General features: G+C 45.2%; 2 protein-coding genes across 3 annotated transcripts in view; both read left to right on the top strand.

The window, feature by feature from the left end:
- The window catches only part of pggt1b (protein geranylgeranyltransferase type I, beta subunit), a 54,239-nt gene extending 53,920 nt beyond the window's left edge, over nt 1–319 (top strand). Inside the window, exon 10 of one of the 2 annotated variants that reach the window (XR_013817333.1) lies at nt 1–319. This exon is cut by the window's left edge and continues 246 nt beyond it. The gene's annotated coding sequence lies outside the window, so the exon portion shown is untranslated. The other variant, XM_079827539.1, reaches the window with a different exon arrangement.
- A 14,066-nt stretch (nt 320–14,385) lies between these two features.
- trim36 (tripartite motif containing 36) overlaps nt 14,386–25,075 on the top strand; it is a gene marked incomplete at both ends in the record, with an annotated part of 34,788 nt that continues 24,098 nt past the window's right edge. The window contains 3 exons of the mRNA XM_079826296.1: nt 14,386–14,445; nt 15,326–15,566; nt 20,212–20,241. Coding sequence (XP_079682422.1) covers nt 14,386–14,445; nt 15,326–15,566; nt 20,212–20,241 — 331 coding nt within the window. The remainder of the gene's footprint in view (nt 14,446–15,325; nt 15,567–20,211; nt 20,242–25,075) is intronic.

Genomic DNA, 25,075 nt, shown 5'->3' with positions numbered 1-25,075 from the left:
TGTGTGTGTGTGTGTGATTGTGCGAGTGCGTGCGTGCACGAGAGTGTGTGTGCGCAAGCAAGTGAGCTTGTGAGTGTGCATAAGTGTGTGTGTGTGTGTGTGTGTGAGTGAGTGTGTGTCTGTGTGCGTGAGAGTGTGTGTGTGTGCATATGGCATCAACACTTGAAAGTGTTTCAAGGATCAAAAAGTGAAATAATTTTTTCTATGCTATATTATGGAGTGTGACACTGCTCATGTTTTATGATGATGTAAAGGAACTTACGTGTGTGTGCGCGCGTGTGTGTGTGTGTCAATAAACCAATGGCTTTTATCGCGTCTGAAAAATGAGCATTTCTTCTGTCAGTCTCAACACTCGTCTCTTGATGTGTTTAAGCAAAACTTCCACACAACAGAGGTGTTAGACTAACCACACACACACTCTGACACACTAACACACTCACTCTCTCACACACACTAACACACTCACTCTCTCACACACACTTACACACTCACTCTCTCACACACACTAACACACACACTTACACACTCACTCTCTCACACACACTTACACACTCACTCTCTCACACACACTTACACACTCACTCTCTCACACACACTAACACACTCACTCTCTCACACACACACACTTACACACTCACTCTCTCACACACACTTACACACTCACTCTCTCACACACACACACACTAACACACTCACTCTCTCACACACACACTTACACACTCACTCTCTCACACACACTTACACACTCACTCTCACACACACACTTACACACTCACTCTCACACACACACTTACACACTCACTCTCTCACACACACACTTACACACTCACTGTCTCACACACACACTTACACACTCACTCTCTCACACACACTTACACACTCACTCTCTCACACACACTTACACACTCACTCTCTCACACACTCACTCACTCTCTCACACACACTTACACACTCACTCTCTCACACACACACTAACACACTCACTCTCTCACACACACACACACTAACACACTCACTCTCTCACACACACACTTACACACTCACTCTCTCACACACACACACTAACACACTCACTCTCTCACACACTAACACACTCACTCTCTCACACACACTAACACACTCACTCTCTCACACACTAACACACTCACTCTCTCACACACACACTTACACACTCACTCTCTCACACACACACACACACACACTAACACACTCACTCTCTCACACACACACACTCACTCTCTCACACACACTTACACACTCACTCTCTCACACACACACACACTAACACACTCACTCTCTCACACACACACTTACACACTCACTCTCTCACACACACTAACACACTCACTCTCTCACACACACTTACACACTCACTCTCTCACACACACTTACACACTCACTCTCTCACACACACACTAACACACTCACTCTCTCACACACACTTACACACTCACTCTCTCACACACACACTAACACACTCACTCTCACACACACTCACTCTCTCACACACACACACTAACACACTCACTCACACACACTTACACACTCACTCTCACACACACACTAACACACTCACTCTCTCACACACACACTAACACACTCACTCTCTCACACACACTTACACACTCACTCTCTCTCACACACACACTAACACACTCACTCTCACACACACACACTTACACACTCACTCTCTCACACACACTTACACACTCACTCTCACACACACTAACACACTCACTCTCTCACACACACACTAACACACTCACTCTCACACACACACTTACACACTCACTCTCTCACACACACTCACTCTCTCACACACACTTACACACTCACTCATGTTTGTTTTTGTGAAATGTGAGGACATTCCATAGGCGTAATGGTTTTTATACCGTACAAACCGTATTTTCTATCCCCTTACACTGCCCCTAAACCTACCCATCACACACACACACACACACACACACACACACTGCCCCTGCCCCTAAACCTAACCCTCACAGGAGACTGTGCAGTTCACTTTCTGTGAAAAAAAACTTGTTCTGTGTGATTTATAAGCATTTTGAAAAGTGAGGACATGGGGAACGTCCTCATATTTCTCCCTCTTTTTGTAATACCCATGTCATTATACACATTTGTGTCCTGATATTTCACAAAAACATGCACACACACACACACACACACACACACACTTACACACTCACTCTCTCACACACACTTACACACTCACTCTCTCACACACACTTACACACTCACTCTCTCACACACACTTACACACTCACTCTCTCACACACACTTACACACTCACTCTCTCTCACACACACTTACACACTCACTCTCTCACACACACTTACACACTCACTCTCTCACACACACTCACTCTCTCACACACACTTACACACTCACTCTCTCACACACACTCACTCTCTCACACACACTCACTCTCTCACACACACTTACACACTCACTCTCTCACACACACTTACACACTCACTCTCTCACACACACTCACTCTCTCACACACACTCACTCTCTCACACACACACTAACACACTCACTCTGAGGGGGGGGGGGCAGTTCTCCTCTGGACAATTAACAAACAGCGTATGATTATTATTCTGGCAACTTTACAGGTCAGAGGTCAGATTAGATCGGAAAGTTCAGAGGATTTATCATCAGGCTGGAGACGGGTTAACTGAGGATGCCGTGACGATGAGGCGTCACAGGGAGAGTCGAGTCACATGATCTCTGACCCTTCAGGATGAGCTGATCAGGTCTAGCGCAGGTCCAGCATCTGATCCGGATCTGACCCTTCAGGATGAGCTGATCAGGTCTAGCGCAGGTCCAGCATCTGATCCGGTTCTGAACCTCGGGATAAACAGAGAGACAGAGAAAACAGTGTCTTCACTTTTATCTTTTTACACATTCATTTCCCACATATAATTGAATGAGGAAAGGAAAAACAAAAGAAAACAGCAACAACAGACTAGCATGTTGACTAACGTTACTTGAACATAAATGTTGCTCTCCTTTCTTTCTGGCCAGCACATTTCTCAATGACTCTCTGATTAAAGTCAGTAGTGTCATGACGTTTGCAGTGTTCAGATATTTGAGGTCTCTCGTTGTTGTCCACAAAACTACAGTATTGACACTTTGAAATAAAAGACAGGGAAAGCGATAAAGGGCATTGCTAATCCACATCAGCCGCCCTAACGTTTCTCATAACAAGTGTGTGAAGATCTGAGTGCAGCTCCTCTGTCATTGGCTGATGCTGGATCTGTAAATCGTGTTCCTTTATCCTTTTTTTTCTTCCAGCGAATGCCTTGTGAAAGAATTTGGTTTAACTGCTGCCATCTCTACAAAAGTGATCATCCTAAAGGTTTTGGCGTAGTCGGCGTGACTGTGTCACCGCGCACTTTCGCTTTAGTGGCCAAGAGCGGAAAGTTGAATGACAGGTGACGAGAACCAATCAGATTGGATAAAATAACACGCATCCAATTCTGATTCGCCAGGGACGCAGCGACCTGTGTCCGGAGGAGGATCTTTAAGAACCAATCAGAGACCAACTTCAGGTCACATGCTGCCCATATATTTTTAGACTCTGATAGTCGTCCATTAGTCCGGCGTCCCTCACGCATGAAGTATATTGAAGAACATATAAAATAGTGAACCCATCAATTAAATGCTGAGGCTCTTACTAACAGCGGCACATCGTATGAGTAAACTATTTTATTTTTATTTCACTTTTATATCATTTTTGTATACATGTATATTTCTGAAATTTGATGGGGGCGGCGCCCTCTATTGACCAGCCGCCACTGGTGCAAGATTTTCAAATGTATGCGATGTTTACAGTTTTTCTCAGTCGCTTTGGTTCATTTCTCGAATCATCCTCAACATTTGCAAAACAGTAAGTGCATTTCTCAAAACAACTCGTACAAATAGCAGAACCCCATGGATGACCTGCAGAAGCCAGTCTCTTGCTCAAAACCCTCAGTTCATCTCTCAGAAGTAAATCTCTGTCGATGAACATGTCTGCCATCAGAATGACCAGAGCTTGAGTTATTGAGTATGAATAACAGTCTAATTGCTCAGTCATGTTGTCAATATAACTGAACTCTGGAGGATGTTCTGATGGAAATATGGCCAAAGTTTTGATGACAATTATTGTAAATTGTAGGTTACACCTTAGTGTGTGTGGAGTTTGAATGCAAGATACTGGACAAGATTCACATTTACACTTTTACTGTTTGAACTGTAATTTGTTGACAGATGTCATTGCGATACAGAAAGGAAAAGACAGCACTGCATAGCACAAAGAGAAAAACCCAGAAAAACAAAAGTAGAAATATGAACGTCTAACGGAAATGTATAGAAATATGCTTGACATTTTATGACATCTTATTCAGCCATTGTGCATGTAAAGACTTCTGCTATGAACTAATGCCTAAATGTTGTGTGGGTGAGACTATTCAACAGAGACTCATTATAACACATCCAGATCAACATGACATAAGCAGCTGATAATGCAGGAAACAGCAGAGAATTGGTCATAATCATTTGCATGATGCACCAAAGCATTTGCAACTTGTTCAAAGAAATGAGAAACTGCTTTTATGATGAGCACAAGTGACACAATGATGTGAAGATTGAACAGGTCACTCTGAGAATTTACATTCCCCGGATCTGCGTCATATTCTCGCGCATGCGTCGTGGAGACACACGGAAGACAAGAAGAGATTGAATAAAGTCGTTATTTAGATTTTTTTTGCGCGCAGAAACTATTCTCGTCTTCATAAAGTTATTATAGAGCCGCTGTAGTGAGATGGACTTTGTAACTTTAGTCTTTAGTGTCTTTTAAGGGTCTTGAGAGTGTAAAGTTGAGCCAATGGAGGCCTTTCAGAGCATCAGATTTACACTAAAATATCTTCATTTGTGTCTGAAGATGAACGGAGGTCTGACGGGTGTCCAACCACATGAGGCTCAGTCATTAATGACACAATTTACATTTTTGGCTGAACTAACGCTTTAACACACACTCCTCCCTCGTTCTGGATCATCTCTGCACGGATTGGGGAAAAACTGTATATGAATGAATGGCTGGCATTATTGATCTTCATTCAGAGGGAGTGTTTATGTCCTTTGTTGAAATAACCCACAAATATGGTCTGACTAATATATTTACACATAAGGGATTTTATTACCAAAGGAACATTAACTCAAAGCACAAATGTGTGTGTGAGAGAGAGAGAGAGAGAGAGAGAGAGAGAGAGAGAGTGTGTGTGTGTGTGTGTGTGTGTGTGTGTGTGTGTGTGTGTGTGTGTGAGAGAGAGAGAGAGAGAGAGAGTGTGTGTGTGTGTGTGTGTGTGTGTGTGTGTGTGTGTGTGTGTGTGTGTGTGTGTGTGTGTGTGTGTGTGTGTGTGTGTGTGTGTGTGTGTGTGTGTGTGTGTGTGTGTGTGTGTGTGTGTGTGTGTGTGTGTGTGTGTGTGTGTGTGTGTGTGTGTGTGTGTGTGTGTGTGAGAGAGAGAGAGAGAGAGAGCACAGACACAAACACAGATATCTGAAAAATTAAACCATATAGAAACCATAATTGGCAAATACCAAAATCCTCTAGATTACCCAATCACAGAAAAAGAGCTGACGGATAAAATACAGGCCCTGCCAACAAAAAAGGCAAGTGGACCGGACGGCATCCTCAATGAAATGCTTAAAAACACTAACCCCAAATTCAGATTGGCTATAATGAAACTGTTCAACTTGGTTCTGAGTGTTGGTCATTTCCCTGACCCCTGGAATAGAGGACTCATAACGCCCATATTCAATAGTGGAGACAAATCAGACCCGAACCATTACAGAGGCATCAGTGTGAGCAGTGACCTGAAGAAGATCATCAACACAAGACTCCTTCACTTCCTCACAGAGCACAATGTCCTCAGCAAAAGTCAGACTGGATTCTTACCAAATTACAGAACATCAGACCACATCTTCACCCTGCATACCCTGATCGACCAACAAATTCACCAAAACAAAACCAAAATTTTTGCTTGCTTTGTAGATTTCCAGAAGGCCTTTGATTCAATTTGGCATGAAGGTCTTCTGTCTAAACTTCTAGAATCAGGTATCGGGGGCAAAACACACAACATCATTAAAACGATGTACTCAAACAATCAATGCTCAATTAAAATTGGAAATAAACAAACGGCGTTCTTCACTCAAGGGCGTGGTGTGAGACAGGGCTGCCCACTATCACCGACCCTCTTCAATATTTATATCAATGAATTAGCGAATCTCCTAGACCAATCAGCAGCTCCTGGCCTCACACTACATGACTCCTCTATAAAGTTCCTCCTGTATGCGGATGATCTGGTGCTGCTGTCTCCAACAGAAGCGGCTCTACAGCAGAACCTGGACGTCCTGCTTCAGTTCTGTCAGACCTGGGCCCTGACCATTACAGTTTTACTCAATTGCTAAAACACTAAACCCTATTGTTTGAACCAAATGCTCAGTTGCCTGAACCCACTGATTGAATCAATCACTCTTTTGGCAAAACCATAAGCACTTTTCACCTGTTTAGACACAACTTGTCAACACATTTTCATTGTGATGCACCTGTGCTGCAGAATGGTGAGCACAAGTGACAAAAGTCAAACACAATGAAAGCACAGATGTCACCAGTTGAACACAACAACTCAAAGTTGATCACACTTGTGACTAATGATGTGAGGGAACATATAAGCCAGTTCAGAGAGCACTGGTTTGTGAGGTCTTACAATGGATAGAAATCTGAGAGGAAGAGTCCGTGTGAGAGGTGGTCGAGGTGGTCAAGGTGGTCAAGGTGGTCAAGGTGGTCAGCAAAGACAAAGAACAGTAATATCTGATGAAATCAGAGCTACTGTGATTGACCATGTTCTTGTCCATGGTATGAGCATGAGGGAGGCTGGACAAAGGGTACAACCAAACCTTAGTAGATTCACTGTGTCCACCATAATCCCAAGATTTAGAGAAGAGAACAGGTAATAACTCTTTTTTTTTTAATTATAGCCTAGTATGTAAATGCTGACAGCAATTACTGTAAGACATACTATATACTGTATCACAGTATAGTGTAAGTAAATATATGTTCCAGTACACCACTGTACCAATGTACTGTAGTATTGTAATGGAGGGTTGGTCTAACTGTTTGTAGGCCTAGTATTCCATGTATATTTTTTGTAACTCCATGTTCTCTTTTTGTAGAATTGAAAGACTGCCACATGGGGGTGGCAGGACAGGTATGTTCTCCCCACACCAAGAGACCCTAATTGTTGATATGGTCCGTGAGAACAATGCCATTAAACTGCGTGAAATTCAGCAGAAGATCATTGAGGACCATGTAAATTTTGAGGGTATAAACAGTGTCAGCCTCTCTACTGTTGATCGTGTCCTCAAGCGCAACAGACTGCGCATGAAACAGCTATACAGAGTGCCTTTTGACCGCAACTCAGACAGAGTAAAGGAGCAAAGATTCCAGTATGTACAGGTTGGCAAACATCCAGACACATTCAATGTTGATTACTGTAGTGATTTACTGTAGTGGCCTAAATCACTTTCCGTATCACTTACAGAACTATATCTATTTCTACAGAGGGTTTTTGAACTGGATGCAATGGAAAGACCCCATGAATACATCTATATGGATGAAGCTGGGTTTAATCTCACCAAAAGGAGAAGGAGAGGCCGTAATGTGATTGGCCATCGGGCCATTGTTGGTGTTCCTGGGCAGCGTGGTGGCAATGTCACATTATGTGCTGCCATCAGCAATCATGGGGTTGTCCACCATCATGCCAACCTGGGGCCCTACAACACTCACCAGCTCCTCATTTTCCTCAATAACATGCGAGATGCTCTGTTGGGGCAGCAGGATGAGCATCCCATCTATGTGGTTGTTTGGGATAATGTGAGTTTTCACAGAGCCCTCCAGGTTAGAGAGTGGTTCAATATGAACCAAGATTTTATCAATCTTTGCCTTCCACCGTACTCCCCTTTCCTAAACCCCATTGAGGAATTCTTCTCCTCATGGCGGTTGAAGGTATATGAACGCCAACATTACACCAGGGTAAATCTCCTGCAAGCCATGGGACTTGCCTGTGGTGACATAGGTGTGGAGGCAGGCCAAGCCTGGATACGGCATGCCAGGGGTTTTTTTCCCCGTTGCCTGGCCAGACAAAATGTGGCCTGTGATGTGGATGAAGTCCTGTGGCCTGACCCAGTACGGAGACATGATGCTGTGACTGAATAATTCACTTATTTGTATTTTTTGTACTTTATATTTACAGTATACATAGGCTTACTGTACACAAGTGGTAAGCACGTATGATTTCTGTTTGTTTTTAAAAGTGATACAGTACATGTAAATGCACAAGATTTCTGTTTTGTCTTTTTGTACAAGTGCTAAATGCACTTTTTTTTTTTTTTTGCAACTTGCATTTAGCCTACAGTGAACAATAAACATTTATTTCAACAGCTTCATGTCCTGAGTATTGTGTTTTCTATTTTTCTACGTAGTGTTTAGTGACTGTTCAGTAGTGTTTTTTATTTTGATTGACGCGGGGCACGATTTGACAACATAGTTCAGTTTTGAGCACAGATTGAACTGTTTTGAGGTGAAAGTTTGGTTTTGCAAGAAGTGTCTGAGGTTTTGTAGATGTAGCTTGAAAATTGAGTTGTGTGTTCACAGTTTAAGAGAAAAGGTGAGCTGCTTTCAAGAAATGTGTTTTAGCAATCGAGAAAAACTGTAACACGGCTAAAACTAAAGTACTAACGTTCCAAAAAAGACCCAGATGTCAGGGAAAGAGGCACAATTTCACCCTCGGTATGACCAAAGTAGATCATGCCACCGACTACACACACCTCGGGTTGAAATTCAGTGCAAACGGGAACTTCAACTTGGCCGTGAATGAACTGAAAGAGAAAGCAAGAAGGGCTTTCTATGCCATCAAAAAATCAATTCAATTTGAAATACCAATCAGAATCTGGCTCAAAATATTCCAATCAGTGATTGAACCTATTGCACTATATGGCAGTGAAGTTTGGGGTCCTCTCTTCAATCATGAACCATTACAACTCTACGCCGAAGCCCCACCCCGGCCCCGTCCACCTGTGCCGTCCCAGCAGAGGCGGAGCTACGCCCAGGTAGTGTCCCAGCAGAGGCGGAGCTACGCCCAGGTAGTGTCCCAGCAGAGGCGGAGCTACGCCCAGGTAGTGTCCCAGCAGAGGCGGAGCTACGCCCAGGTAGTGTCCCAGCAGAGGCGGAGCTATGCCCAGGTAGTGTCCCAGCAGAGGCGGAGCTACGCCCAGGTAGTGTCCCAGCAGAGGTGGAGCTACGCCCAGGTAGTGTCCCAGCAGAGGCGGAGCTACGCCCAGGTAGTGTCCCAGCAGAGGTGGAGCTACGCCCAGGTAGTGTCCCAGCAGAGGCGGAGATACGCCCAGGTAGTGTCCCAGCAGAGGCGGAGCTACGCCCAGGTAGTGTCCCAGCAGAGGCGGAGCTACGCCCAGGTAGTGTCCCAGCAGAGGCGGAGCTACGCCCAGGTAGTGTCCCAGCAGAGGCGGAGCTACGCCCAGGTAGTGTCCCAGCAGAGGCGGAGCTACGCCCAGGTAGTGTCCCAGCAGAGGTGGAGCTACGCCCAGGTAGTGTCCCAGCAGAGGCGGAGCTACGCCCAGGTAGTGTCCCAGCAGAGGTGGAGCTACGCCCAGGTAGTGTCCCAGCAGAGGCGGAGATACGCCCAGGTAGTGTCCCAGCAGAGGCGGAGCTACGCCCAGGTAGTGTCCCAGCAGAGGCGGAGCTACGCCCAGGTAGTGTCCCAGCAGAGGTGGAGCTACGCCCAGGTAGTGTCCCAGCAGAGGCGGAGCTACGCCCAGGTAGTGTCCCAGCAGAGGCGGAGCTACGCCCAGGTAGTGTCCCAGCAGAGGCGGAGCTACGCCCAGGTAGTGTCCCAGCAGAGGCGGAGCTACGCCCAGGTAGTGTCCCAGCAGAGGCGGAGCTACGCCCAGGTAGTGTCCCAGCAGAGGCGGAGCTACGCCCAGGTAGTGTCCCAGCAGAGGCGGAGCTACGCCCAGGTAGTGTCCCAGCAGAGGCGGAGCTACGCCCAGGTAGTGTCCCAGCAGAGGCGGAGCTACGCCCAGGTAGTGTCCCAGCAGCCCTCCTCATCAGCTCAGGAACTCTCCTCCAGTGATGTGGGGGAAATTAAACAACTGCTGCATCTCCTCTGCAACAAAATGCTCAACTAACATGCACAAAATCAATTTATACCACAGCTGATGACATCATCTATATAATTGGTTAATTAACATTCACAACACATTGATTTTTACCATTGTGATTTATTTATTTATCTATTTATTCATTCATTCTTTAATTCATTTTTGAATCCTTATTCATACTTAAGATTTATTTATAACTTAATGGGTTTTACTTCTGTTATACTTGCCCTACTATTACTATTACCTGTTTTCCTTATTTTATTTTACTCTCAATTTATTTATATTTTATTATTACTATTTTTATTTATTTATTGTAAGAGGTTTTTAGTTTTGCCTTCAGATAAACAGCAGTACTTTAATCTCTGAAAAATGTTAAATCTTAGCTTTTGGAATATCCAGGGTTTGTGCTCTAAAACATTTGGATTTGGATATTTTTTATATTTTTATTTTTATCTTATTTCCTATTTTTATCTTTTACTTGATTTATTTATAATTCTACTTATGTTAATACTTTTTATTCTAATTTTATTCTATTTCTATTTAATTTCTTGTAACTGTTATTTGCACTGTCCATGGAGCGGACCTGTTTACATTTCACTGCCAGTTGTATATTGTGTATATAACTGTGTATGTGACAAATAAAACTCTTGAATCTTGAATCTTGAATCTTGAATCTTGGATTGAAAAGCACAAACACAGAATTCTTGAATAGCATCACAAATGTTGACATATTGATCCTAATAGAAACCTGGTGTAGATCTGATGTGTCCACTCAGTGTCCAGCAGGTTACTCTGAGATCATACTGCCCTCCGACAAACTCAACTCAGTACATCGTGGCAGAGATTCTGGAGGATTAGTTATGTGGATAAAAAATTATCTTGCCCCTTTTACATCTCCAGTACAGCAAGGCAAAAATCGCATATGGTTAAAACTGGATAAAAGCTTTGGAATTCTGGACAAAGACCTTTTTATCTGTGGAATTTATATCCCCCCATTAGATTCTCCATATTACGACGACGAGATATTTCACACTTTACAGGGAGAAATTCACCAATACCAAACCCAGGGGAAAATTTTGTTATGTGGAGATTTAAATGCTCGTACTGGTTTAGAACAAGATTACATTGATAATTCAGGAGATAAACATCTGTTCACACAAATGCCCCGCGATCTCTTTAATTCCCTGCCCAGAAGAAATAACCAGGATACTGGAGTCAATAGACATGGGAAGGAGGTAGCCCGTCTGTGTCAAACCTTAGGTCTTTATATCCTGAACGGTAGAATCAAAGGAGATTCCAGTGGTCACTTTACCTACAGCTCAAATCTCGGGAACAGTGTTGTAGATTATGCCCTATCAAATCTAAGCCCCTCCAATTTCAGAGCATTTACTATCAAAGTCCAGTCTCCCCTGTCTGATCACAGCCAGATCAATGTTTCCATTAAAGGTGAAAACATCAGACCAAGAGAAATGCATAGAGAGCCGATTCATTTATATAAACTCAACACACCATATAGATGGACTCATAGCACTGCTGAAACATATATTAATGTATTAAAGTCAAGTCAAATAGTCAATTCCATAACAATGTTTAGTAATTCAATATATGATAATAACCGGATGGGAATTGATTTAGCAATTAAACATATTAATGTCCTTTTTGAAAATATAGCAAAAACAGCTCATTTAAATAAATTGACACCATATAAACACAAAAACTCTACAAAACAAAAACCTTCTGAAAAATGGTTTGACTCTTGAGTCATGCATCAAAAACAACCAAAATCCACAAGATTACCCAATAACCCCACAAGAACTCAGCGGAAAACTGAAATCCCTCAAATCTAATAAATCCTGTGGCCCCGACAATATAAAGAATGAGATGCTTAGAAACAGCTCTCCTGAACTTCAGAACGCTTTGCTCAAACTGTTCAACTTGATTCTGACTTCAGGTGTTTTTCCAGAGGTCTGGAATACAGGGCTCATCTCTCCCATCTTTAAAAGTGGAGATAAAACAGATCCTAATAACTACAGAGGAATCTGTGGAACCAGCTGTTTGGGAAAAGTATTTTGTTCTATAGTCAACTCTCGGATTTCATCTTTCTTAAAGCAGCACAATGTCGTCAGCAAATCTCAAATTGGCTTTCTACCCAAACATCGAACCACTGATCATATTCACACACTACACACATTAATAAACCAACACGTACACCAAAAGAAAGACGGAAAAATATTTGCTTGCTTCGTCGATTTCAGGAAGGCTTTTGATTCCATTTGGCATACAGGATTGTTTTATAAAATCATTCAAAGTGGTATTGGGGGAAAAACATATGACTTAATTAAAAACATGTATAACAAAAATAAATGTGCAGTAAAAATTGGTCAACAAAGAACAGAATATTTTTCCCAACAGCGAGGGGTCAGACAGGGCTGCTGCCTCAGCCCGACTCTATTTAACATTTACATTAATGAACTGGCAGATCTACTGGACCAATCAGAGAGTCCAGGACTACAACTGTTCGACACACAAGTCAAATATTTACTGTATGCAGACGACTTACTAATTCTGTCTAAAACACCAGAAGGTCTCCAGAACAATCTAGACATCTTAACTAAATACTGCCAGGACTGGTCCTTAGAAGTCAACTTCCAAAAATCCAAGGTCATGATATTCCAGAAGAAACCCAGAAATCTGGAACATAAACATACATTTACAGTAAACAACACCACAATTCAACACACTTTACATTATAATTATCTTGGTCTGGTTTTAACACCCACTGGAAACTTCAAATTAGCAATTCAAACATTACTTGCAAAAGCCCGCAGAGCCCTGCACGCCATACGCATGAAATTATTTAAAATAAACATCCCCATTAGAATCTGGACAAAGATCTTTGATAGCGTCATTCTGCCCATTGCACTGTATGGAAGTGAGGTCTGGGGTCCAGCGACTAACTACAGCCATAAGGTCTGGGACAAACACCCTGTAGAAGGTCTGCATGTGGAGTTCTGTAGGAACATCCTCCACGTCCACAGAAACACACCCAACAACGCATGCAGGGCGGAGCTAGGCCCACTTCCCCTTAATCTAACCATTAAAAAAAGAGCCTTGAAGTTCTGGATCCACCTACACTCAAGTTCTGAAGATGATCTTCATTTTAAAGCCCTACAAACACAGAACAGTCATCTTTGTGTAATGGTGTCAGAACTGATGAATATAGTGTATACCACTGCTCCTGTAAAACATGCAAAAATCAAAGAAATAATGAAACATGAGAAAGAGACATATATGCAGCATTGGAAACATCAAACCAAAGAGCAAAGCCGTCTCCAATGTTATCTGGGTCTAAACAGAGAGTACAGTCTGGCTAACTATCTGGTCTCAGTCAGGAACACAACACACAGAGCATTATTAACACAGTACAGACTGAGTGAGCACACACTGGCCATAGAGAGAGGGCGTCATAAGAAGACGTGGCTGCCTCCAGAAGAGCGGATCTGTAGTGAGTGTAGATCAGGAGCAGTGGAGACGGAGGCACACTTCCTCCTCCACTGTGATAAACACACACCCCTCAGAGACTCACTCTATAGTCAAATCCAACACATTATCCCTGAGTTCCAGTCACTCCATGATCCTGGAAAACTAAAGATCTTACTCGGTGAAGGACCTGCTTCCCCTTATATAGCACAGCATATCTATAAATGCCACAAATTAAGATGTACTGAGTGAACACGTCCAGATTAATAATATTATTAATATATGTATATATAAATATAAATGTGAATGTGTTTTATGTATGTATTTGTTTTGCTTTGTGAAATGTTTTGGCAATATGTACCCATGTATGTCATGCCAATAAAGCGAATTGAATTGAGAGAGAGAGAGAGAGAGAGAGAGAGAGAGAGAGAGAGAGTGAGTGAGTGTGTGTGTGTGTGTGTGTGTGTGTGTCAGATGAAAGTTGTATCAGATGGCAGAACTACACAAAGAGCTGTCAGTCCCGCAAGGCCACGCCCACCGCCGGAGCGAGTGGGCGGAGCCTCGCGTCTTCAGGTCAGGCTGATCCTCCTCCAGTGAGTCTGAGCGGCGCGAGTCCAGCGGAGCAGCAGCGCATCATCACCGGCTCGGCCTCACACCGGCCTCAGGATGTCGGACTCGGATCTGTCCGAGTTCGCGAGTATCGTGGAGCGCATCGAGAGAGGCGAGGTGAGATTCATCCGACATGAGCTGAGAGATTAACACACACACACACACACACACACACACACACACACACACACACACACTCGGTGTTTCATGCGGATCGTGTGATGGATCGTGTTATGCTTTATGATTCTCTGCAGAGGCTTGACATAAATAACACATAATATTCATCCGCCTCAAAATGACGTCACTTCTATACGTTGCGTTCATCTGTAATATCGCGCACGTGTGTGATGTCATTTTAGCGCGAAGGGTTTATTTAATTAGCGTCGCCTTTGATGTGAACGATGATGATGTGATGAATGTGGCGGACCCCGCCCCTTATTTAAATACTAAATGGTTTCGCTGCAGGGTTGCTATAGTGACGGGCAGTGTCTCCGCCCACATTCGGCTGTTGCTCTCCGGCGTCGCGGCGCTCGCGCATTAACGCGCGTTATCCTCGAAAGTTAGTTCGTATCTCCTCGTTCGCGGTGTTGGTCGTTATTCTGCTCGCGATGTCCAGGCGAAGCTCGGTCCCGGTGAGTCCCGGAGTCGGTTCCGCTCCTTCATCCCCTCAGTGAACCTGCTATTGTCTGAGGGACAGTTGAGCCGATTGTTTAGAGTTAGTTTTATAAATGAGGCGTTGTAGATCTTCGTCCTCGTCACGGTTTGTCCACAGTTAGACAATCTTAGGCACTTTAGGCTCGGATTAGAAAGTCGAAGTGAACAATGAAAGTCGGTTAACGTTACTTCCCCAAGAGCGCGTGAGTCGAGAATCAACTGAATCATCTGAATGACTCGGCTCCTCTGAATCATCTGCTCTGGTTCCAGCGAAGCGCTCGGGCGGTGTTGTGTGTTTGTGTGTTTGTGTGTTTGTGTAGTAACTCGGGCTGTTTGTCGACAGGTTCCGATGAGGAACATCGAGCGGGAGCTGATCTGCCCCATCTGTAAGGAGCTGTTCACCCACCCGCTCATCCTGCCCTGTCAGCACAGCGTCTGCCACAAATGCGTCCGAGATCTGCTCATGCCGAACCACGACGACTCGTTCAGCACCGACGCCGGTTCCGAGAGCTCGAACCCGGGCAGCCCCCGCGCCAGAGTCCCGTCCCCGAGCATGGAGCGGCTGGACCGGCTGGTGCGATCAGGTAACCGGCGTGAGTCCGGATCAAACTCTCTCAAACTAATGAGGCTCCTTCCATCCTAACCCTATATTAAGCATTAAAGTCTAAAATGGATGGAAGTAATGTGATTTAATTTGTGAAAGATTCATGCTTCTTAATATTTAGAATTTATAAAGCTGATATGCATTTTGCCCAAATTGTTTATTTGTTGTAATCCTCTTACACTCTGAAAAAAAAAAAGGTTCTATATGGCACCAAAAATGGTTCTTGGCTCATAATCATAGGGGAACCTTTTTTAGTGCTATATAGCACCAATTTTGGTGCTTCAGTGATTCTTCAGCGGTTCTACAGAGGTTCTTCACCGGTTCTTTGACTAAGGTGCTATACAGCACCTCTGAAGAACCAAAATTGGTGCTATATAGCACTAAATGGGTTCCCCTATGATTACGAGACTTTTTTTAGATTGTATATAGCACCTTAGTCAAAGAACCGCTGTAGAACCGGTGAATAACCGCTGAAGCACCAAAATTGGTGCTATATAGCACTAAAAAAGGTTCCCCTATGATTACGAGACTTTTTTTTAGTGTATATAGCACCTTAGTCAAAGAACCGCTGTAGAACCGGTGAAGAACCGCTGAAGCACCAAAATTGGTGCTATATAGCACTAAAAAAGGTTCCCCTATGATTACGAGACTTTTTTTAGTGTATATAGCACCTTAGTCAAAGAACCGCTGTAGAACCGGTGAAGAACCGCTGAAGCACCAAAATTGGTGCTATATAGCACTAAAAAAGGTTCCCCTATGATTACGAGACTTTTTTTTAGTGTATATAGCACCTTAGTCAAAGAACCGCTGTAGAACCGGTGAAGAACCGCTGAAGCACCAAAATTGGTGCTATATAGCACTAAAAAAGGTTCCCCTATGATTACAAGACTTTTTTTTAGTGTATATAGCACCTTAGTCAAAGAACCGCTGTAGAACCGGTGAAGAAACGCTGAAGCACCAAAATTGGTGCTATATAGCACTAAAAAAGGTTCCCCTATGATTACGAGACTTTTTTTTAGTGTATATAGCACCTTAGTCAAAGAACCGCTGTAGAACCGCTGAAGCACCAAAATTGGTGCTATATAGCACTAAAAAAGGTTCCCTTATGACTACGAGACTTTTTTTAGTGTATATAGCACCTTAGTCAAAGAACCGCTGTAGAACCGCTGAAGAACCGCTGAAGCACCAAAATTGGTGCTATATAGCACTAAAAAAGGTTCCCCTATGATTACGAGACTTTTTTTTAGTGTATATAGCACCTTAGTCAAAGAACCGCTGTAGAACCGCTGAAGCACCAAAATTGGTGCTATATAGCACTAAAAAAGGTTCCCCTATGATTACAAGACTTTTTTAGTGTATATAGCACCTTAGTCAAAGAACCGCTGTAGAACCGGTGAAGAACCGCTGAAGCACCAAAATTGGTGCTATATAGCACTAAAAAAGGTTCCCTTATGACTACGAGACTTTTTTTAGTGTATATAGCACCTTAGTCAAAGAACCGCTGAAGCACCAAAATTGGTGCTATATAGCACTAAAAAAGGTTCCTCTATGATTACGAGACTTTTTTTTTAGTGTATATAGCACCTTAGTCAAAGAACCGCTAAAGAACTGTTGAAGAACCGCTATAGAACCGCTGAAGCACCAAAATTGGTGCTATATAGCACTAAAAAAGGTTCCCCTATGATTGAGACTTTTTTTTAGTGTATATAGCACCTTAGTCAAAGAACCGCTGAAGAACCGTTGAAGAACCGCTGTAGAACCGGTGAAGAACCGCTGAAGCACCAAAATTGGTGCTATATAGCACTAAAAAAGGTTCCCCTATGATTACAAGACTTTTTTTTAGTGTATATAGCATCTTCGTCAAAGAACCGCTGAAGAACCGCTGTAGAACCGCTGAAGCACCAAAATTGGTGCTATATAGCACTAAAAAAGGTTCCCCTATGATTACGAGACTTTTTTTTAGTGTATATAGCACCTTAGTCAAATAACTGTTGAAGAACCGGTGAAGAACCGCTGAAGCACCAAAATTGGTGCTATATAGCACTAAAAAAGGTTCCTCTATGATTACGAGACTTTTTTTTAGTGTATATAGCACCTTAGTCAAAGAACCGCTGTAGAACCGCTGAAGCACCAAAATTGGTGCTATATAGCACTAAAAAAGGTTCCCCTATGATTGAGACTTTTTTTAGTGTATATAGCACCTTAGTCAAAGAACCGCTGAAGCACCAAAATTGGTGCTATATAGCACTAAAAAAGGTTCCCCTATGATTACGAGATTTTTTTTGGTGTATATAGCACCTTAGTCAAAGAACCACTGAAGAACCGTTGAAGAACCGCTGTAGAACCGGTGAAGAACCGCTGAAGCACCAAAATTGGTGCTATATAGCACAAAAAAAGGTTCCCCTATGATTACGAGACTTTTTTTTTGTGTATATAGCACCTTAGTCAAATAACTGTTGAAGAACCGGTGAAGAACCGCTGAAGCACCAAAATTGGTGCTATATAGCACTAAAAAAGGTTCCTCTATGATTACGAGACTTTTTTTTAGTGTATATAGCACCTTAGTCAAAGAACCGCTGTAGAACCGCTGAAGCACCAAAATTGGTGCTATATAGCACTAAAAAAGGTTCCCCTATGATTACGAGACTTTTTTTTAGTGTATATAGCACCTTAGTCAAATAACTGTTGAAGAACCGGTGAAGAACCGCTGAAGCACCAAAATTGGTGCTATATAGCACTAAAAAAGGTTCCTCTATGATTACGAGACTTTTTTTTAGTGTATATAGCACCTTAGTCAAAGAACCGCTGTAGAACCGCTGAAGCACCAAAATTGGTGCTATATAGCACTAAAAAAGGTTCCCCTATGATTACGAGACTTTTTTTTAGTGTATATAGCACCTTAGTCAAATAACCGCTGTAGAACCGCTGAAGCACCAAAATTGGTGCTATATAGCACTAAAAAAGGTTCCCCTATGATTGAGACTTTTTTTAGTGTATATAGCACCTTAGTCAAAGAACCGCTGAAGCACCGAAATTGGTGCTATATAGCACTAAAAAAGGTTCCCCTATGATTACGAGATTTTTTTTGGTGTATATAGCACCTTAGTCAAAGAACCGCTGAAGAACCGTTGAAGAACCGCTGTAGAACCGGTGAAGAACCGCTGAAGCACCAAAATTGGTGCTATATAGCACTAAAAAAGGTTCCCCTATGATTACGAGACTTTTTTTTTGTGTATATAGCACCTTAGTCAAATAACTGTTGAAGAACCGGTGAAGAACCGCTGAAGCACCAAAATTGGTGCTATATAGCACTAAAAAAGGTTCCTCTATGATTACGAGACTTTTTTTTAGTGTATATAGCACCTTAGTCAAAGAACCGCTGTAGAACCGCTGAAGCACCAAAATTGGTGCTATATAGCACAAAAAAGGTTCCCCTATGATTACGAGACTTTTTTTGTGTATATAGCACCTTAGTCAAAGAACCGCTGTAGAACCGCTGAAGCACCGAAATTGGTGCTATATAGCACTAAAAAAGGTTCCCCTATGATTACGAGACTTTTTTTTAGTGTATATAGCACCTTAGTCAAAGAACCGCTGTAGAACCGCTGAAGCACCAAAATTGGTGCTATATAGCACAAAAAAAGGTTCCCCTATGATTACGAGACTTTTTTTGTGTATATAGCACCTTAGTCAAAGAACCGCTGTAGAACCGCTGAAGCACCGAAATTGGTGCTATATAGCACTAAAAAAGGTTCCCCTATGATTACAAGACTTTTTTTTAGTGTATATAGCACCTTAGTCAAAGAACCGCTGTAGAACCGCTGAAGCACCAAAATTGGTGCTATATAGCACAAAAAAAGGTTCCCCTATGATTACGAGACTTTTTTTGTGTATATAGCACCTTAGTCAAAGAACCGCTGTAGAACCGCTGAAGCACCGAAATTGGTGCTATATAGCACTAAAAAAGGTTCCCCTATGATTACGAGACTTTTTTTGTGTATATAGCACCTTAGTCAAAGAACCGCTGAAGAACCGTTGAAGAACCGCTGTAGAACCGGTGAAGAACCGCTGAAGCACCAAAATTGGTGCTATATAGCACTAAAAAAGGTTCCCCTATGATTACGAGACTTTTTTTGTGTATATAGCACCTTAGTCAAAGAACCGCTGAAGAACCGTTGAAGAACCGCTGTAGAACCGGTGAAGAACCGCTGAAGCACCAAAATTGGTGCTATATAGCACTAAAAAAGGTTCCCCTATGATTACGAGACTTTTTTTGTGTATATAGCACCTTAGTCAAAGAACCGCTGAAGAACCGTTGAAGAACCGCTGTAGAACCGGTGAAGAACCGCTGAAGCACCAAAATTGGTGCTATATAACACTAAAAAAGGTTCCCCTATGATTACGAGCCAAGAACCATTTTTGGTGCCATATAGAACCTTTTTTTTTTAGTGTGTAGAATCGGAGTGAGACCCAAAGCAGATTAAATGCAGTGTTGTGAAGCGGGTCAGGAATGCTCCGGTCTCTTTCCTCATCTGTTGGCTTTATTGCAGATGTGATGTTCATGTCCGTCATTGGGTGTGAATCCGGTTTCACTCACTTCTGTTGTCCGTCTTGTCTCACTGCAGCCTCCCTGAGGAGGTCGTTTGGAGGGAGAGGTAGATGTGGGTCATGTGACCCGTGTAGCTGTAGTGTGTCTAGAACCCTGTGTGCTTCTCTTGAACCCGAAGAGCCGCAGAATCTCCGTCTCCCGGAATATTGAGATGTTTTTCTTCTTGACTTCTAAACGAATATCCCTGAGCTTAACTCGGGCCGTGTGAATGATCACGTGTGTCTAAATCTCCCGATCTACCCTTCCAAACGCTTCTCTCCTGACTGACCGTTAGCACTAGCGCTCGCTGACCACTAGCATTAGCTCTCGCTAACCGCTAGCATTAGCTCTCGCTGACTGCTAGCACCATAGATGTACATAATAAAGGCTAGATGTCTCGTCCGCTGCTGGCCAATGGAGGTCGACGTCCGCACCTGGCGGCCATCTTGTCACACTCAGCTCGCTCACTCATTGTGTTTTCATGGTGCTTGCACTTTTTAATATTATTCATAATTTGTTCGAGCATCCATAATTATAGCCACGTTAATAACGTTTGTAAGAAACCACAGCATTTGTAAATCCGTCCAGATTTCAGTGATAAGAGTATTTGTGTTCAGATCACTCGCCTTACATCAGGAGCCACAGAGCCCTGAGACAAGATGGCCGCCGCTGAGGACGTTAGAGACTCCGCCCTAAGACATCTAGCCTTTATTATCTATATCTATGGTTAGCACTAGCTCTCGCTGACCGCTAGCTCTCGCTGAGCGCTGTGTGTGGTCTGTTGGGAGCAGAATGACCGTGTGCTGATGGGCTGTTTCTGGTCTGAGCGTTTATTTTCTTTCCTCTGCACTGAGTCTCATTGCGGCAGCCTCAGGTCCCAGCATGCCGAGCGGCAGCCTCCCCTCCCCGAGCGGCCCAACACACTCACGGCATAAGTACACGCTTTACTTCATCATACGCACACACACCATCATACGCACACACACCATCATACGCACACACACCATCATACGCACACACACCATCATACGCACACACACCATCATACGCACGCACACCATCATACGCACGCACACCATCATACGCACACACACCATCATACGCACGCACACCATCATACGCACGCACACCATCATACGCACGCACACCATCATACGCACACACACCATCATACGCACGCACACCATCATACGCACGCACACCATCATACGCACACACACCATCATACGCACGCACACCATCATACGCACGCACACCATCATACGCACGCACACCATCATACGCGCGGCGCACACCATCATACGCGCGGCGCGCGCCGCACACCATCATACGCGCGCCGCACACCATCATACGCGCGCCGCACACCATCATACGCACACACACCATCATACGCACACACACCATCATACGCACGCACACCATCATACGCACACACACCATCATACGCACGCACACCATCATACGCACACACACCATCATACGCACACACACCATCATACGCACACACACCATCATACGCACACACACCATCATACGCACGCACACCATCATACGCACGCACACCATCATACGCACGCACACCATCATACGCACGCACACCATCATACGCACGCACACCATCATACGCACGCACACCATCATACGCACGCACACCATCATACGCGCGGCGCACACCATCATACGCGCGGCGCGCGCCGCACACCATCATACGCGCGGCGCACACCATCATACGCGCGCCGCACACCATCATACGCGCGGCGCACACCATCATACGCGCGGCGCACACCATCATACGCGCGGCGCACACCATCATACGCGCGGCGCACACCATCATACGCGCGGCGCACACCATCATACGCGCGCCGCACACCATCATACGCGCGCCGCACACCATCATACGCGCGCCGCACACCATCATACGCGCGCCGCACACCATCATACGCGCGCCGCACACCATCATACGTGCGCGCACACCATCATACACGCGCACACACCATCATACGCACACTATCCCTGATCTGACCCCGGCGCTCTTCATCATCGTCATCGTCCGCATGGCTCATCTGCACGTCTGTGATCTCTCTCTGTGTCTCTCTCTCTCTACACACGTCTGTGTTTGCCCATCTCTTCATCCTTCGTTCCGAATGCTTGAAGTGTTTCCTGCTTGTGAAGCTGCAGTGTGTGTGATGGTCTGATGATGGGCGGGGCTGTGTGTTCACTGGGAGAGTGAAGTGTGTGTGTGATGGTCTGATGATGGGCGGGGCTGTGTGTTCACTGGGAGAGTGAAGTGTGTGTGTGATGGTCTGATGATGGGCGGGGCTGTGTGTTCACTGGGAGAGTGAAGTGTGTGTGTGTGATGGTCTGATGATGGGCGGGGCTGTGTGTTCACTGGGAGAGTGAAGTGTGTGTGTGTGATGGTCTGATGATGGGCGGGGCTGTGTGTTCACTGGGAGAGTGAAGTGTGTGTGTGTGATGGTCTGATGATGGGCGGGGCTGTGTGTTCACTGGGAGAGTGAAGTGTGTGTGTGATGGTCTGATGATGGGCGGGGCTGTGTGTTCACTGGGAGAGTGAAGTGTGTGTGTGTGATGGTCTGATGATGGGCGGGGCTGTGTGTTCACTGGGAGAGTGAAGTGTGTGTGTGTGATGGTCTGATGATGGGCGGGGCTGTGTGTTCACTGGGAGAGTGAAGTGTGTGTGTGTGATGGTCTGATGATGGGCGGGGCTGTGTGTTCACTGGGAGAGTGAAGTGTGTGTGTGTGATGGTCTGATGATGGGCGGGGCTGTGTGTTCACTGGGAGAGTGAAGTGTGTGTGTGTGATGGTCTGATGATGGGCGGGGCTGTGTGTTCACTGGGAGAGTGAAGTGTGTGTGTGATGGTCTGATGATGGGCGGGGCTGTGTGTTCACTGGGAGAGTGAAGTGTGTGTGTGATGGTCTGATGATGGGCGGGGCTGTGTGTTCACTGGGAGAGTGAAGTGTGTGTGTGATGGTCTGATGATGGGCGGGGCTGTGTGTTCACTGGAAGAGTGAAGTGTGTGTGTGATGGTCTGATGATGGGCGGGGCTGTGTGTTCACTGGAAGAGTGAAGTGTGTGTGTGATGGTCTGATGATGGGCGGGGCTGTGTTCACTGGGAGAGTGAAGTGTGTGTGTGATGGTCTGATGATGGGCGGGCTGCGTGTTCACTGGGAGAGTGAAGTGTGTGTGTGTGATGGTCTGATGATGGGCGGGGCTGTGTGTTCACTGGGAGAGTGAAGTGTGTGTGTGATGGTCTGATGATGGGCGGGGCTGTGTGTTCACTGGGAGAGTGAAGTGTGTGTGTGATGGTCTGATGATGGGCGGGGCTGTGTGTTCACTGGGAGAGTGAAGTGTGTGTGTGATGGTCTGATGATGGGCGGGGCTGTGTGTTCACTGGGAGAGTGAAGTGTGTGTGTGATGGTCTGATGATGGGCGGGGCTGTGTGTTCACTGGAAGAGTGAAGTGTGTGTGTGATGGTCTGATGATGGGCGGGGCTGTGTGTTCACTGGGAGAGTGAAGTGTGTGTGTGATGGTCTGATGATGGGCGGGGCTGTGTGTTCACTGGAAGAGTGAAGTGTGTGTGTGATGGTCTGATGATGGGCGGGGCTGTGTGTTCACTGGGAGAGTGAAGTGTGTGTGTGATGGTCTGATGATGGGCGGGGCTGTGTGTTCACTGGGAGAGTGAAGTGTGTGTGTGATGGTCTGATGATGGGCGGGGCTGTGTGTTCACTGGGAGAGTGAAGTGTGTGTGTGATGGTCTGATGATGGGCGGGCTGTGTGTTCACTGGAAGAGTGAAGTGTGTGTGTGATGGTCTGATGATGGGCGGGGCTGTGTGTTCACTGGGAGAGTGAAGTGTGTGTGTGATGGTCTGATGATGGGCGGGGCTGTGTGTTCACTGGGAGAGTGAAGTGTGTGTGTGATGGTCTGATGATGGGCGGGCTGTGTGTTCACTGGGAGAGTGAAGTGTGTGTGTGATGGTCTGATGATGGGCGGGGCTGTGTTCACTGGGAGAGTGAAGTGTGTGTGTGATGGTCTGATGATGGGCGGGCTGTGTGTTCACTGGGAGAGTGAAGTGTGTGTGTGATGGTCTGATGATGGGCGGGCTGTGTGTTCACTGGGAGAGTGAAGTGTGTGTGTGATGGTCTGATGATGGGCGGGGCTGTGTGTTCACTGGGAGAGTGAAGTGTGTGTGTGTGATGGTCTGATGATGGGCGGGGCTGTGTGTTCACTGGGAGAGTGAAGTGTGTGTGTGTGATGGTCTGATGATGGGCGGGGCTGTGTGTTCACTGGGAGAGTGAAGTGTGTGTGTGTGATGGTCTGATGATGGGCGGGGCTGTGTGTTCACTGGGAGAGTGAAGTGTGTGTGTGATGGTCTGATGATGGGCGGGGCTGTGTGTTCACTGGGAGAGTGAAGTGTGTGTGTGATGGTCTGATGATGGGCGGGGCTGTGTGTTCACTGGAAGAGTGAAGTGTGTGTGTGATGGTCTGATGATGGGCGGGGCTGTGTGTTCACTGGGAGAGTGAAGTGTGTGTGTGATGGTCTGATGATGGGCGGGCTGCGTGTTCACTGGGAGAGTGAAGTGTGTGTGTGTGATGGTCTGATGATGGGCGGGGCTGCGTGTTCACTGGGAGAGTGAAGTGTGTGTGTGATGGTCTGATGATGGGCGGGGCTGTGTGTTCACTGGGAGAGTGAAGTGTGTGTGTGATGGTCTGATGATGGGCGGGGCTGTGTGTTCACTGGAAGAGTGAAGTGTGTGTGTGATGGTCTGATGATGGGCGGGGCTGTGTGTTCACTGGGAGAGTGAAGTGTGTGTGTGATGGTCTGATGATGGGCGGGGCTGTGTGTTCACTGGAAGAGTGAAGTGTGTGTGTGATGGTCTGATG

This window comes from Gobio gobio (genome assembly GCF_949357685.1).
Source record: "Gobio gobio genome assembly, chromosome: 10".
Taxonomy (NCBI): Eukaryota; Metazoa; Chordata; class Actinopteri; order Cypriniformes; family Gobionidae; genus Gobio; species Gobio gobio.
Note: the sequence above shows the minus strand (reverse complement) of the source record. Positions and strands in the feature narration are given on the sequence as shown.